The 15,237-nt window shown below is 43.9% G+C and overlaps 1 protein-coding gene across 4 annotated transcripts in view; it reads left to right on the top strand.

The window, feature by feature from the left end:
- The window catches only part of PCCA (propionyl CoA carboxylase, alpha polypeptide), a 461,774-nt gene that overhangs the window by 5,607 nt on the left and 440,930 nt on the right, over nucleotides 1–15,237 (top strand). For 3 of the 4 annotated variants that reach the window (XM_011993783.1, XM_011993781.1, XM_011993780.1), the window contains exon 2: nucleotides 13,062–13,139. The exons of the other annotated variant lie outside the window; for it this stretch is intronic. In XM_011993783.1, coding sequence (XP_011849173.1) covers nucleotides 13,062–13,139 — 78 coding nt within the window. The remainder of the gene's footprint in view (nucleotides 1–13,061; nucleotides 13,140–15,237) is intronic. 4 annotated transcript variants of the gene reach the window in all.

Raw genomic sequence — 15,237 nt, 5'->3', positions numbered from 1 at the left:
CCGTCTCAAAAAAAAAAAAAAATTGGTGAAAGAATTTGGTAAGATCTTTGATCTTTAATGAGAATAATTTTAGTACCATGATGAAGTGTTATACAAATATACTGCTTTTATTTTGACAATACTCTTAAATAGTTGAAGCAAAATTATATTTTTTGAAAGATAAGCATATTACATAACTTTCAAAAATTAGTTTCTTTATTTTAAATGACTATTGACATTTTCATTAGAAAAAACCGCACAAACTGATGGGATCAACCTAATAAGATCAAAATAAAAGTGAATTTTAAAAATGTTGGAAGATACAGATTTGTGATTTCATTCACAAAACCTAATACAGCATCCATGTGGCATACTTGCTTTGATATTCTATGTTTGTTTGTTTTTGAGATGGAGTCTCATGTTGCCCAGGCTGGAGTGCAGTGGTGTGATCTCGGCTCATGGCAACCTCCGACTCCCGGGTTCAAGTGATTCTCCTGCCTCAGCCTCCTAAAGTAGCTGGGATTACAGGCATGTGCTACCATGCCCATCTAATTGTCGTATTTTTAGTAGAGATGGGGTTTCATCATGTTGGCCTGGCTGGTCTTGAACTCTTGACCTCAACTGATCTTCCGGCCTTGGCCTCCCAAAGTGCTGGGATTACAGACGTGAGCCACTGTGCTCGCCCTCTTTGGTATTCTTTATTCAAGAAACCCTTGGTTTCCTAGAGCCGCTGTACAAATGACCATGGACCTCGTGGCTTAAAACAACAAATTCATTCTCCCACAGTTCTGAAGGCCTGAAGTCTGAAATCAAGGCATGAGCAGGGCCATGCTTCCTCTGAAGGCTCTAGGAGAGAATCCTTTCTTGCCTCTTTGAGCTTTTGGTGGCTGCATTCATTCCTTGGCTTGTGGCCGCATCACTCCAGTCTCTGCCTCTGTCTTCATATGGCTACCTTCTCCTCCTCCTCCTTGTGCATCTTTCCCTCTCATTCTTTTATAAAGACACTTTTTATTGGATTTAGGGCCATGACAAGATCTAGGATGATTTCATCTCGAGGTCCTTCACTTTGTTGTATTGGCAAAGACCCTTTATCACAGGTTCCAGGACATGGACACATCATTTTAGGGGCTACCATTCAATCCACTTACACATCGTATGTGTCAGACACTACTTAGAGCTGGGAACATAATCGTGAATGTTTCTGCTCCCATTGTGGTTACATTTGAGTAAGGAGACTGTGCTCATATAAATAGAAAAGTTCAGAGACTGAGAAGTGATCTTGAAGTAAAAAGATAAGTTAATGGGATAGAGAGTGGTAGTGGTGCTGAGTTGGGGATGTTACCTAATGAGACCATAGGGGACATTTCAGAGCATGTGGCATTTGGACAGGAAACTGAGCCAGCCAGCCATGTGACTATATGGGGGCCTAGCATTGCAGACCAAGGAATGCCAGGGCAAAAACTCTGAGGGGACATTGCATTTGGCATAATTAAGGGATGAATGTGGCTGCTGTGGTTGGAGTGAACTGAACGAGGGGACGATCTTAGGAGATGAGGGAGGAGGAGTAGGTAGGCAGGACAGAGTCATTAGGGGCTTGTATTTGGAATTTAATAATGAGAGTCCAATTGGAGGCATTTAAGCACATTGAACTTGTGTTTGGAAAAGACGATTGTGACTACTGTGTGGTGAATGTCTTAGTAGGGGTGGGAGTAGGGTTGGGGACTGGGGTGGGAAGAGTGGAAACAGGGAGACCAGTCAGGAAGCTGTTGTAGAAGACCAAGCTAGAGATGATGGTAACTTGCGCTAGGGTGGTAGCACTGGAGTTGGTGAGAACTGGTCAGACTTGGAATGTATTTTGGAGCTAAAGCCAGTATCTTGCTGTGGGGTTTGAAGGCAGATACAGACATGCCTATATCTTGGCTTTATTAGCCCTGCAGATACTGTTTTTGTTGTTGTTGTTGTTTTTACAGATTGAAGGTTTGTGGCAACCCTGCTTTGAGCAGCTGTATTGGTCTCATCTTTCCAATAGCACAGACTTACTTTGTGTCTCTGTGAAACATTTTGATAATTCTTACAATAATTTAAACTTTTTCATTATTCCTATGTCTGTTATGGTGATCTGTGATCAGTGATCTTCAATATTCTTATTGTAAATATTTTGGGGTGCCGTGAACCACGCCCATATAAGCAGAGAAACATAATTGATAAATGTTGTGTGTGTTTTGACTTCTCCAACCAGGTATTCCCCCATGTCTATCCCTCTCCTCAGGCCTCCCTATTCTCTGAGACACAACAATATTGAAAGTAGGCCAATTAATAACCCTCTAAGCGTTCTAGTGAAAGGAAGAGTCACATGTCTGTCATTTTAAATAAAAAACTAGAACTCATTTAGGGAGGAAGGCCTGTCAAAAGCCAAGATAGACTGAAAGCTGGGCCTCTTGTGCCGAATTGTGAATGCAAAAGAAAAGTTCTGGAAGGAATTTAAAAATGCTACTCCAGTGAGCACACAACTGATTAAAAAAAGTGAAACAGCTTTATTGCTGATATGGCGAAAGCTTTAGTGGTTTGGATGGAAGATCAAACCAGCCACATTTCCTTAAGTCATAGCCTAATCCAGTGCAAGGCCCTTTCTTCAATTCTACGAAGGCTGAGAGAGGTGAGGATGCTGCAGAAGAAAAGTTGGGAGCAAACAGAGGTTGGTTCATGGGGTTTAAGAAAAGAAGTGAGGCCGGGTGCAGTGGCTCACACCTGTAATCCCAGCACTTTGGGAGGCCGAGGCGAGCGGATCACAAGATCAAGAGATTGAGACCATTCTGGCTAACATGGTGAAACCCTGTCTCTACTAAAAATACTAAAATTAGCCGGGTGTGGTAGCGTGTGCCTATAGTCCCAGCTACTTGGGAGGCTGAGGCAGGAGAATCGCTTTAACCCAGGAGGTGGAGGTTGCAGTGAGCCAAGATCGTGCCAGTGCACTCCGGCCTGGCGACAGAGAGACTCTGTCTAAAAAAAAAAAAAAAAGAAGCGATCTCCATAACATAAATGTGGAAGCAACAAGTGCTGAGGTAGAAGCTGCAGCATTATCCAGAAGATCTCACAAAGATCATTCATGAAGTTGGCTACACCAAACAGCAGATTTTCATTGTAGATGAAATAGCCTTCTATTGGAAGAATATGTCATTTAGCACTTTGAGAACTGGAGAGAAGTCAGTGCCTGGCTTCAGAGCCTCAAAGGACAGCACCTGGGGTGCTCACTATCACACCTGGCTGTCCTTTGAGGCTTAGAAGCCAGGCACTGGCTCCAGAGGCTGAGGTGGGAGGATTGCTTGAGCCCAGGAGTTGGTGTCCAGCCTGGGCAACATAGCAAGATCCCTATCCCTAAAAAAAAAAGAAGCAAGCTTCGAAGGACAGGCCAACTCTTGTTAGGGGCTAATGCAGCTGGTAACTTTAAGTGGAAGCCAGTGCTCATTTACCATTTTGAAAATCCTAGGACCCTTAAGAATTATTCAAAGTTGAGTCTGCCTGTGCTCTAGAAATGGAACAGTAAAGCCTGGATGACAGCACATCTGTTTACAGCATAGTTTACTGAATATTTTAAGCCCACTGTTGAAACCTACTGCTCAGGACAGAAAGATTCCTTTCAAAATATTACTGCGTATACACAATACACTTGGTTACCCAAGAGCTCTAATGGAGCTGTACAAGTAGATTAATGTTATTTTCATGCCTGCTAATACGACATTCTCCAGCCCATGGATCAAGGAGGAATTTCAACTTTCAAGTTGTATTATTTAATAAATAGTATTTCATAAGTCTATATAGTTGCTGTAGAGAGTGATTCCTCTGATGAATCTGGGCAAAGTGAATTGAAAACGTTCTGGAAAGGATTCACCATTCTAGATGCCATTAAGAACCTTTATGATTCATGGTGGGTCAAAATATCAACATTAACAGGAGTTTTGAGAAGTCGATTCCAACTGTGAGGGGTTCAGGACTTCAGTGGGGAATGTAACTGTAGAGGGATGGAAATAGCAAGAGAACTAGAGTGGAGCCTGAAGATGTGGTAGAATTGCTGCTGTCTCATGATCTTGAACGGATGAGGAGTTGCTTCTTAATAGATGAGTAAAGAAAGTGGTTCCTTTTTTTTTTTTTGAGGAAGGGTCTCACTCTGTCACCCAGGCTGGAATGCAGTGGCATGGTCATGGCTTACTGCAGCCTCGACCTCCCAGGCTCAAGTAATCTTCCCACCAGCCTCCTGAATAGCTGGGATTACAGGCTTGTGCCACCATGCCCAGGTATATATATATATATATACACACACACACACACATATATATATAATTAAAAAAAAATTTTTTTTGTATAAACGGGGTTTTGCCATGTTGCCCAGGCTTGTCTCAAACTCCTGAGCTCAAGCAATCCGCCTGCCTCGGCCTCCCAAAGCGCTGGGTTTATAGGTGTTGAGCCACCACACCCAGTCAAGAAAGCGGTATGTTGAGACGGAATCTACTAGTGGTGGAGGATGCTGTGAACATGGTCATCATGATAAAAAAGGATTTATAATATTACATCGACTTAGTTGATAAAGCAGCAGCAGGTTTTGGGAGGATTTATTCCAATTTTGAAAAAGTTCTGATGTGGATATAATGATATCAAACAGCATCACATGCGACAGAGAATTTTTTGTGAGAGGAAATCACTGCAGCAAACTTCACTGTTGTTTTATGTTAAGAAATTGCCACAGCCATCGCAACCTTCAGCAACCACCACCCTGATCAGTCAGTAGCCATCAACATCAAGGCAAGACCCTCCACCAGGAAAACGATGAGATTTGCTGAAGGATCAGATGATTGTTAGCATTTTTGAGCAGCAATTGTTTTGAACAATAATTAATTGGACCTGAACCTGCAATATCTGTAAGGTATGTACAAATAGGGAAAGGAAGGAATTAAGAGTGACTTTTGAAGGTAGGCACACGAGGCCGCTATTGTATGATTGTGTTTTTATGCAGTCTCCAGAATAGACTGATCCATGAAGACAGAAAGTAGATTAGTGGTTGCCCAGGGCCTGGAGGAGAGGGGATGGGAGTGACTGCGCATAGTTAAGGGGTGTCTTTTTGGGATGATAAAAAATGTCCTGGAATCAGTAGCCGTCATGGTTCCATGCCTTGTGAATATACTAAAAACCACTGAGTTGTATACTTTTTTAAAAGGGTAAATTTTATGGTATGTGAATTACATCTGAATTAAAAAATAAAAGAATGGTCTGGGTGCAGTGGCTCACACCTGTAATCCCAGCACTTTGGGAAGCTAAGGCAGGTGGATCACCCGAGGTCAGGAGTTCGAGACCAGCCTGACCAACATGGAGAAATCCCATCTCTACTAAAAATACAAAATTAGCCAGGCATGGTGGCACATGCCTGTAATCCCAGCTACTCGGGAGGCTGAGACAGGAGAATTGCTTGAACCTGGGAGGCAGAGGTTGCGGTGAGCTGAAATCGCACCATTGCACTCCAGCCTGGGCAACGAGAGTAAAACGCTATCTCAAAAAAAAAAAAAAAAAAAAAAAAAAAAGACTTAATTGCCCACGTTCCTGAGTATTTAGTATCTTAGAAATAGGGAGGGTTAAGACTTGAGAGGGAAGAGGGAGACAGTAGTTACACTGAAACACATCTTCGTTTTGATAGCTGGAGACTAGCTTCATTCTGTTCCTGCAGGGAGCTCTAGAGCAGTATTTCTCAAAGTGTGATTGTTAACCAGCAGCATTATCCGGGACTTGTTAGAAATGCAAATTATCCAGCCCTAGTCCAGAGCTGCAGAGTCTGAATCTCTGGTGATGGAGCCCAGCAATCTGTTTTAACAAGCCTTTCAGGTAATTCTGATGCATGGTAAAATTTGAGAACAACTGTCCTAGGTCCGTGCTGCCCAATAGAAATATAAGGTGAGCTGCAAATGTCATTAAAAGTCTTCGCCGGGCGTGGTGGCTCAGCTGGGCATGGTGGCTCAGGACTGTAATCCCAGCACTTTGGGAGGCCGAGGCGGGTGGATCACAAGGTCAAGAAATTGAGACCATCCTGGCCAACATGGTGAAACCCTGTCTCTACTAAAAATACAAAAATTAGCCGGGTGTGGTGGTGTGTCCGGAATTGGTAGGTTCTTGGTCTCACTGACTTCGAGAATGAAGCTGCGGATCCTCATGGTGAGTGTTACAGTTCTTAAAGATGGTGTGTCTGGAGTTTGTTCCTTCAGACCTGAGTTCAGATGTGTCTGGAGCTTCTTTTGGTGGGTTCGTGGTCTCGCTGTCAGGAGTGAAACTGCAGACCTTCGTGGTGAGTGTTACAGCTCTTACAGGCAGCGCGTCTGGAGTTGTTCGTTCTTCCCGATGGGTTCGTGGTCTCATTGGCTTCAGCAGTGAAGCTGCAGACGTTGGCAGTGAGTGTTACAGCTAATAAAGACAGCGTGAACCCGAAGAGTGAGCAGCAGCAAGATTTATTGCAAAGAGCGAAAGAACAAAGTTTCCACAGTGTGGAAGGGGACTTGAGTGGGTTGCCACTGCTGGTTCAGGTAGCCTGCTTTTATTCCCTTATCTGACCCCACCCACATCCTGCTGATTGGTCCATTTTACAGAGAGCTGATTGGTCTATTTTATAGAGAGCTGATTGGTCCGTTTTGACAGAGTGCTGATTGGTGTGTTTACAATCCTTGAGCTAGACACAGAGTGCTGATTGGTGTGTTTACAATCCTTGAGCTAGACACAGAGTACTGATTGGTGTACTTACAAACCCTGAGCTAGACACAGAGTGCTGATTGGTGTGTTTACAATCCTTGAGCTAGACACAGAGTGCTGATTGGTGTGTTTACAATCCTTGAGCTAGACACAGAGTGCTAGACAGAAAGGTTCTCCAAGTCACCACTGGGTTAACTAGGTACAGTGTCAGCTAGATACAGAGTACCAATTGGTGTATTTACAAACTTTGAGTTAGACACAGTGTACTGATTGGTGTATTTACATACCCTGAGCTAGACACAGAGTGCTGACTGGTGTGTTTACAATCCTTGAGCTAGACACAGAGTGCTAGACAGAAAAGTTCTCCAAGTCCTCACTAGGTTAGCTAGATACAGAGTTAGCTAGATACAGAGTACCACTTGGTCTATTTACAAACCTTGAGTTAGACACAGAGTACTGATTTGTGTATTTACAAAGCCTGAGCCGGGCACAGAGTGCTGACTGGTGTATTTAGGATCCTCTAGCTAGAGGGAAAAGTTCTCCAAGTCCCCACCAGATTAGCTAGGTACAGAGTTCTGATTGGTACACATACAATCCTCCGGCTAGATATAAAAGTTCTCCAAGTCCCCATCCGGCTCAGGAGCCCAGCTGGCTTCACCTAGTGGATCCTGCACCGGGGCTGCTGATGCAGCTGCCCACCAATCCCGAGCCGCCCCTGCAGTCCTCAGTCCTTGGGCTGTCGATGGGACCAGGTGCCACGAAACAGGGTGCCGCCCGGCACCCATTGGGAAGGCTCGGGCCATGCAGGAGCCCACTGCAGGCGGGGACCTCAGACATGGCGGGCTGCAGGTCACGAGCCCTGCGCCATGGGGAGGCAGCTAAACCTGGCAAGAATTTGAGTGCAGCGCCGGTGGGCCGGCACTGCTGGGGCATTCGGCGCAACCTCCACAGCTGCTAGCCCAGGGCAGCTCACTGCCCTGGGCGTGCTGCACTGGCCGGCCACTCCATGTGCAGGGCCCGCGGAGCCTGCCCCCGGCCCCACTGAAACTGGCACTGGCCTGGGAGCGCCTCTTCCTCCACACCTCCCCACAAGCAAAGGGAGGCGGCTCCGGCCTCAGCCAGCCCAGAGAGGGGCTCCCACAGTGCCGTGGCAGGCTGAAGGGCTCCTCAAGCTCCGCCAGAGTGGACGCCGAGGTGGAGGAGGTGCTGAGAGTGAGGGCTGCTAGCACATTGTCACCTCTCAGTGGCAGGCACCTGTAATCCCAGCTACTGGGGAGGCCGAGGCAGGAGAATCGTTTGAACTTGGGAGGTGGAGGTTGCAGTGAGCCGAGATGGCACCACTGCACTCCAGCCTGGCGACAAAGTGAGACTGCGTCTCAAAAAACAAACAAAAATCTTCTAATACTTATGTTAAAAAAAAGTAAAGTGAAGAGGCCAAGGTGGGAGGATCGCTTGAGACCAAGAGTTCAAGACCAGCCTGGGGAAAATAGTGAGAACCTCCTTCCCCTGCCACCCCATCTCTACAGAAAATGAAAACATTAGTGGGGCATGGTGGCATGCATCCGTAGTCCCAGCTACTCAGGAGGCTGAGGTGGGAGGATTGCTTGAATGCAGGAGTTCAGGGCTGCAGTGAGCTATGATCCTGTCACTACACTTCAGCCTGGGCAACACAGTGAGATCCTGTCTCAAAAAAAAGAAAGGTAAAACGAAGCTAGGTGTGGTGGCAGGGAAGTGTAGTCTTAGCTACTCAGGAGGCTGAGGTGGAAAGATCGTTTGAGTCTAGGAGTTAGAGGCTGCCATGGGCTATAGTTGTGCCTGTGACTAGTCACTGCAGTCCAGCCTGGGCAAACATAGTGAGACCCCCATCTCTTAAAAAAACAAAAAAAGTAAAATAAGAGGAAATTAATATATTTTACTTAATATATTCAAATATTCAAAGCATTATTTGAATATGTAAATGTAAAAATTCACTAATGAGATCTTTTACATCTTTTGGGCACTAAGTTTTCAAAATCCAGTGTGTAGTTTACTCTTAGCGCACATCTGAGTGTGGCTCATGGCTGCCATATTGGGTGGAACAGCTCTAGGGCACAGGTTGTGCTACTGATGAAGTCCCACCTTGAGGTGCTGGGACTGGCCTTTTGAATGCAGTGTTAGCCCTTGGCCAGGCAGGGTGGGGGTAGCTCTCAGGCTTGATGGAGAACTGTATAGTTGAGGAACATGGTCAAGATGAGGGAGTGGGTGTGAGCCGTTAGTTGTCAACACAGTAGCTAGAGAGGATCTGAGTGGCCTCTGACAACATCTGCTACAGCCGGATGGGGAAGAATGGCCTGGCTGAAGAGTCAAGGGTGGGATAATGAAGTTCTAGAGTTGACATGTATAGTTTTCTGGTGCTTGAGCTTAGTACAGAGGCAGAGCCCAGAGAATCTTGAGTCTTGAACATCTCTCTCAAATATTAGGTGTTCAGCTTGGCTTTTGGCAGACACTGAAGACTGGAACGGTCTCTGAGATCCTGAAGACTAAATAGTCTATTTGCAAGAAAAGCTATGCTTCCAGGAAAAAGCCAGACTTAAATCAAGTGTCTTCAGAGAAAGGCATGTGCTCAGAAGGCCCCTTGGTTTCTGTTACAATGCACGATGAAATACTCAACAGATGCTTCCAAACTCTGTGTCATAATACATGGATAAGACCTTCACCTGGAATTTTAGAGATGAAGCAAGATGACGTAAACTAATGTTTACTTTGACCTTGGTGAGACCATTTTATAGCTCCGTTAACCCAGTTTTGAGGACACTTTCTTCTTTGAAGCAGAATGCATTCTGATAATGAATTTATCTGATAATGAGTTATTTAGTATTATTCACCTGATTGCTACTGTGGGTGAGTTAACAGTAGTTTTGGTTTTGGCAGAACTGGTGTTTAGATTGTTCTTTAAGATATTTGCTAGTGGATTTACCAGTTTTAACCGCCACGTGAGGCCACATCATGCTTAGTATTTTTTTGAGACAGAGTCTCACTCTGTCACCCAGGCTGGAGTGCAGTGGCGCGATCTCGGCTTACTGCAACCTCCGCCTCCCGGGTTCACGCCATTCTCCTGCCTCAGTCTCCCGAGTAGCTGGGATTATAGGCGCCCACCACCACACCCGGCTAATTTTTTTTTTTTTTTGTATTTTTAGTAGAGACGGGGTTTCACTGTGTTAGCCAGGATAGTCTCGATCTCCTGACCTTGTGATCCACCCGCCTTGGCCTCCCAAAGTGCTGGGATTACAGGCATGAGCCACTGCGCCTGGCCAGTGCTATCTAATCTTAAGAAAGGATAGTTGTTTCCCTGTTTGCCATGACTGGAAGGCATGCAACCAGTTTGTCTAAAAGCCTACCATTTCCCCCCATTTTTGTCTAAGTTATTGTGTGCTGATGATAATATATGCAAGACTGTGCTAGCCATGTTAGACATTCTCATTTAATCCTCATAGCAGCATTGTGACTTAGATAAGTACTATTATTATCCCCAGTGTACAAATGAAGAAACTTTCTATATATCTAGGAAATGTCAGAGTCAAGATTCGAATCCAGGTCAGAATCTGAGTCTAGACCAGAACTCTTATTGACTATATTATTCTCTAATGGTAACTCCCAAGTGGTTCTGGTATGGTTTTAACAAAGAAGGTGATAGCTGCATATTTGGATTTAGTTTTCATGTAAAACCTTACATTTTTTGGCACTTCACTATGTATAAAAACTCATTTGATCCTTTTAACAACTCCCTAGGAAATCAGGGAGGTGTCATCACCTGCATTCTGTAGATGGAAATGGGGGCCCAGATAAATGATTAGCTCAATGACTCATAGCTGAGAGTTGACCCAAGTCTTGTGACCCTGAGGGTCAATGCCACTTCCCATGTGCCAAACCATTTGCAGGCATTTCTTTTCTATGTGTGGAAAATATAGGAAATCGTTATTCCTGTGGGAGAGAACCAATGGCAATATGTTATTGGGGAGTCATTTTGCACACCCTGACCTTTCTCCTTTTGGCTGTGATTGGCTAAATAGTCTTTATAAATAGAATTGATTAAAGTTCTTTCTCAGAACCTTTATTACTAGGAAATACCTTACAAAGAATTTTGGACTGGGCGTGTAGCCAGTTTGTTACATGCTTAACAAAAACAACAAACGTTAAAATTGTGTAGAGGTCCAAATTAGCAGACTTCTACAAACGTTTTCCTGCATTTAGAACATAAATTTTATGTTGTGGCTTTACACAAATAGTCTGAGTGTTGACCTGATTCTTCATTTTTGACCTTCCATGAATGTCTCCCAGGAGTAAACAGGAACAGAGCCTTTGTGGGGCTGACTCCAAACCAGTTGAGACTTGTTGTGGGAATGGTTCACACTGGTAGTTGTTCTGTCATAGTTGTGTTTGCTTGTACGAGTTCTACTTCTTTTTTTTCTGAGATGGAGTTTCGCTCTTTTTGCGCAGGCTGGAGTGCAACGGCACAATCTTGGCTCACTGCAACCTCCGCCTCCTGGGTTCAGCCATCTAAGTAGCTGGGATTACGGGTATGCACCACCACTCTCAGCTAATTTTGTATTTTTAATAGAGATGGGGTTTCTTTATGTTGGTCAGGCTGGTCTCGAACTCCCGACCTCAAGCGATCTGCCCGCCTCGGCCTCCCAAAGTGCTGGGATTACAGGCGTGAGCCACTGTGCCCGGCCTGAGTTCTACTTCTGGTTGCTGTCTAACTGGGAGGCATCTATGCTTTTTATAGCTGTGGGCCGCATTATTACAAGTTCACATGTGTGCAGGCTCTGTGGAACAACATCATGTCTTTGAGTAGATATTAGTGTTTATGTGGGACTCGCCACTGTTTTTCTTATCTAAAAATAAAAAACTTCAGAAAGCTCTTGACCAATCTGTGGTTAAATCTTGTAACCATTACAGCATCAGCCTGTGACCTTTGAAAAATTAAAGTTCTTGGGACTCAACTTTGTCATAAACTTGGGGATAATGCTCTTTGAACTCACAGTTATGCTTGAAGGAATATATGAGAGATAGTCTTGATCTTTAATAGGGACACAGTAATAATTTCCCATTCATAGTTCCTTGTTGTTCCTAGTCTTTTACTTGGTAAAGGTTTTATTTTATAAACTATATCTTTTTGTATCTTTTACCTCCACTTTTGTATAGAGATTACTATTCGTTTGTTCGTTCATTCGTTCGTTCATTCATTCATTCATTCATTCATTCATTCTGATGAGTTTCGCTGTTGGTGCCCAGGCTGGAGTGCAGTGGCACGATCTCAGCTCACTGCAACCTCCACCTCCTGGGTTCAAGCAATTCTCCTACCTCAGCCTCCTTAGTAGCTGGGACTACAGGTGTGTGCCAGCATGCCCCACTAATTTTTTTTTTAATATTTTTAGTAGAGACGGGGTTTCGCCATTTTGGCCAGTCTGGTTGCAAACTCCTGACCTCAGGTGATCCACCTGCCTCGGCCTCCCAAAGTGCTAGGATTACAGGCATGAGCCATGGTGCCCGACTCTTTAAAAACTAGTTGTACAATTTTTTCAGTTCATTTACAAATGTTGCTATAAAAACATTTTGTTTCTTATTTGAGTTGCTATCCTCTTAGAAAGTTCTAAGGGGTCTTGCTCTGTTGCCCAGGCTGGAGTACAGTGGTGTGATCTTGGCTCACTGCAGCCTCAAACTCCCGGGCTCAAGTAGTACTCCCACCTCTGCCTCCTGAGTAGCTGGGATTCCAGGCGTGTATCACTGTGCCTGGCTTAGTCACTTAATGTTCTTAAGTATTAAAGCATTAAGATATGCTTTCTTCACAAACAGTTCAATGAATGAGAAATATCCTTGATTAATGGTTTTGCTTTTTCATATTTATTAGCCAAACCACTTTTGTACCAGAAAATGTAAAATAAGAAATCGGGCTGATGACATCAGCAAATATAAAAATAGTATTTTATTATGTTCTGGCCACTGTTAAATTCGAAGCTCCCTGAGACCAAGACTCTTGTTTTGTGTTTTTAAAAGTTCTTTGTAGTCTGTGACATTTCTGACCCTGTTCTATCCTTTTGCGTGATCTGAAAGGCTTTCCTCAGATTTGCTTGGCCCATCGACAATTCTTGTTTTGCTTTTCTGGAGATTGTTTTGATGCTTTTGGTTTCTCTTACATGCCGACGGGCTGTGTCTGTAGATAGATTTCCCTTCCATAATTATAATTATGGTGTATTGCCTGGAACTACTATTTATTGATCAAACACTTTCGCTAGAACCCAACTGGAAGAAATATCCTGAAAAAATGTTCAAAAGCCCGTCAAGTATTTGCAATTTATTTTGCTTTTCTTTTTTTGTAGCATGTTCCGCACTATTCAAGACAGCGCTTAATGGTGTCCCGTAATCTTGGTTCAGTGGGATATGATCCTAATGAAAAAGTAAGTATTTAAACGATACTCTCAACAACTAACTTATCATGGTTTTACTTTCTTGTCTCCATACTGTGTTCAATGGGATTTTCTTAAGACTGTGGGGTCATTGATCACTCTAGCATTATATGTTTCTATAGGTGCTCAATCTTTAGATGTTCTGTTTTTCATTGTGGGCCACAGTCTGAATCTTTTTAATTTTGTATTTGTATCTTTACCAAAAATTGAATGCATTTACAATGTGTTTCCTTTGTTTTCAGAAGAATAACTAAGAAATCATTTGTTCTTAAAGACTGGGCAGTTAAGAGATTTATTTAAACTATTGAGTTTTTCTTTCATTTACTTAATACTTTTTTTTTTTTTTGAGATGGAGTCTCGCACTGTCGCCCGGGCTGGAGTGCAGTGGTGTGATCTTGGCTCACTGCAACCTACACCTCCCAGGTTCAAACAATTCTCCCACCTCAGCCTCCTGAGTAGCTGGGATTACACGCGTACACCACTGCACCCGGCTAACATTTATATTTTTAGTAGAGACGGGCTTTCACCATGTTGGCCAGGATGGTCTCAAACTCCTGACCTCAGGTGATCCACCTGCCTCAGCCTCCCAAAGTGCTGGGATTTCAGGCGTGAGACACTGTGCACCCGGCCTCATTTACTTAATATTTATATTATTTATTTATTTATTTGTGACACAGAGTCTTGCTCTTTTGCCCAGGCTGGAGTACAGTCGTGTGATCTCAGCTCACTGTAACCTTTGCCTCCTGGCTTCAAGAGATTCTCTTGCCTCAGCCTCCTGAGTAGCTGGGATTACAGGTGTGCCCCACCATGCCCGTCTAATTTTTGTGTTTGTTAGTAGAAACGGGGTTTCACCATGTTGGCCAGGCTGGTCTCAAACTCCTGACCTCAGGTGATCGGCCCGCCTCGGCCTCCCAAAGTGCTGGGGTTACAGACGTGAGCCACTGTGGCCTACCTGTATGATTCATTTAGATTGAAGATAATTTTGTGTATTATAAATTTCAGGACAAGCAGTTTCTAATTAAAATGCTATTTCAATAATGTTTGAGCCTTGTAGGGATTAGAAGAAGTGATTGGAAATAAAATACGGTTTCATGCCTTCATGGCAATGAAAGCATTAAAGAGGGTGGGAGTTTTGGTTAAGAAGGGATTGTTCGAGGTGACTGTCATCAAAATACAACTGACAGGCATGATTATTTGAGAATGACATGTCTGCGGTATCTCTGAATCATGTGCTGAAGTGCACAATACTGCTTTCCAGATTCTTTTGAATCTGGAGGCCTGGAGGAAGAAAGAGTCTACATATCTTCAGTTCAGTAGGAATACAACATGAAACACAGTTGCAGGGTGGTATGGTTTGGCTCTGTGTCCCCACCCAAATCTCATCTCGACCTGTAATCCCCAGGTGTTGAGGGAGGGAGGTGATTGGATCATGGGGGCAGTTTCCTCCATGTTTTTCTCGTGATAGTGAGTTGGTTCTCACAGGATCTTATGATCTTACAAGTGTTTGGAAGTTCCTCCTTTGCACTAGTCTCCCCTGCTGCCTTGTGAAGAAGGTGCCTGCTTTCCTTCTGCCATGATTTAAGTTTCCTGAAGCCTCCCCAGCCATGTGGAACTGGGAGTCAATTAAACCTTTGTTTATAAATTACGTAGTCTTGGGTGGTATCTTCATAGCAATGTAAAAACCGATTAATACACAGGGCAAATGCAATTTTCAAGGTTTTTTTTTTTTTTTTTTTAATTTTTGAGATGGAATATTGTTCTGTCACCCAGGCTGGAGTGCAGTGGTGTGATCTTGGCTCAGTGCAACCTCCGCGTCCCGGGTTCAAACAATTCTCCTGCCTCAGCCTCCCGAGTAGCTGGGATTACAGGTGTTCATTACCATGCCTGGCTAATTTTTGTATTTTTAGTAGAGACGGGGTTTCACCATGTTGGCCAGACTGGTCTCGAGCTCCTGACCTCAAATGTCTGCCTGCCTTAGCCTCCTAAAGTGTTGGGATTACAGGCATGAGCCATGGCGCTTGGCCAATTTTCAATTTTCTAATAGCTACATTAAAAAAGAGTAAACAGTTAAAATTAATTTTAATAATAT

This window comes from Mandrillus leucophaeus, unplaced genomic scaffold, assembly GCF_000951045.1.
Source record: "Mandrillus leucophaeus isolate KB7577 unplaced genomic scaffold, Mleu.le_1.0 Scaffold434, whole genome shotgun sequence".
Taxonomy (NCBI): domain Eukaryota; kingdom Metazoa; phylum Chordata; class Mammalia; order Primates; family Cercopithecidae; genus Mandrillus; species Mandrillus leucophaeus.
This window is presented reverse-complemented; position numbering and strand designations above follow the sequence as displayed.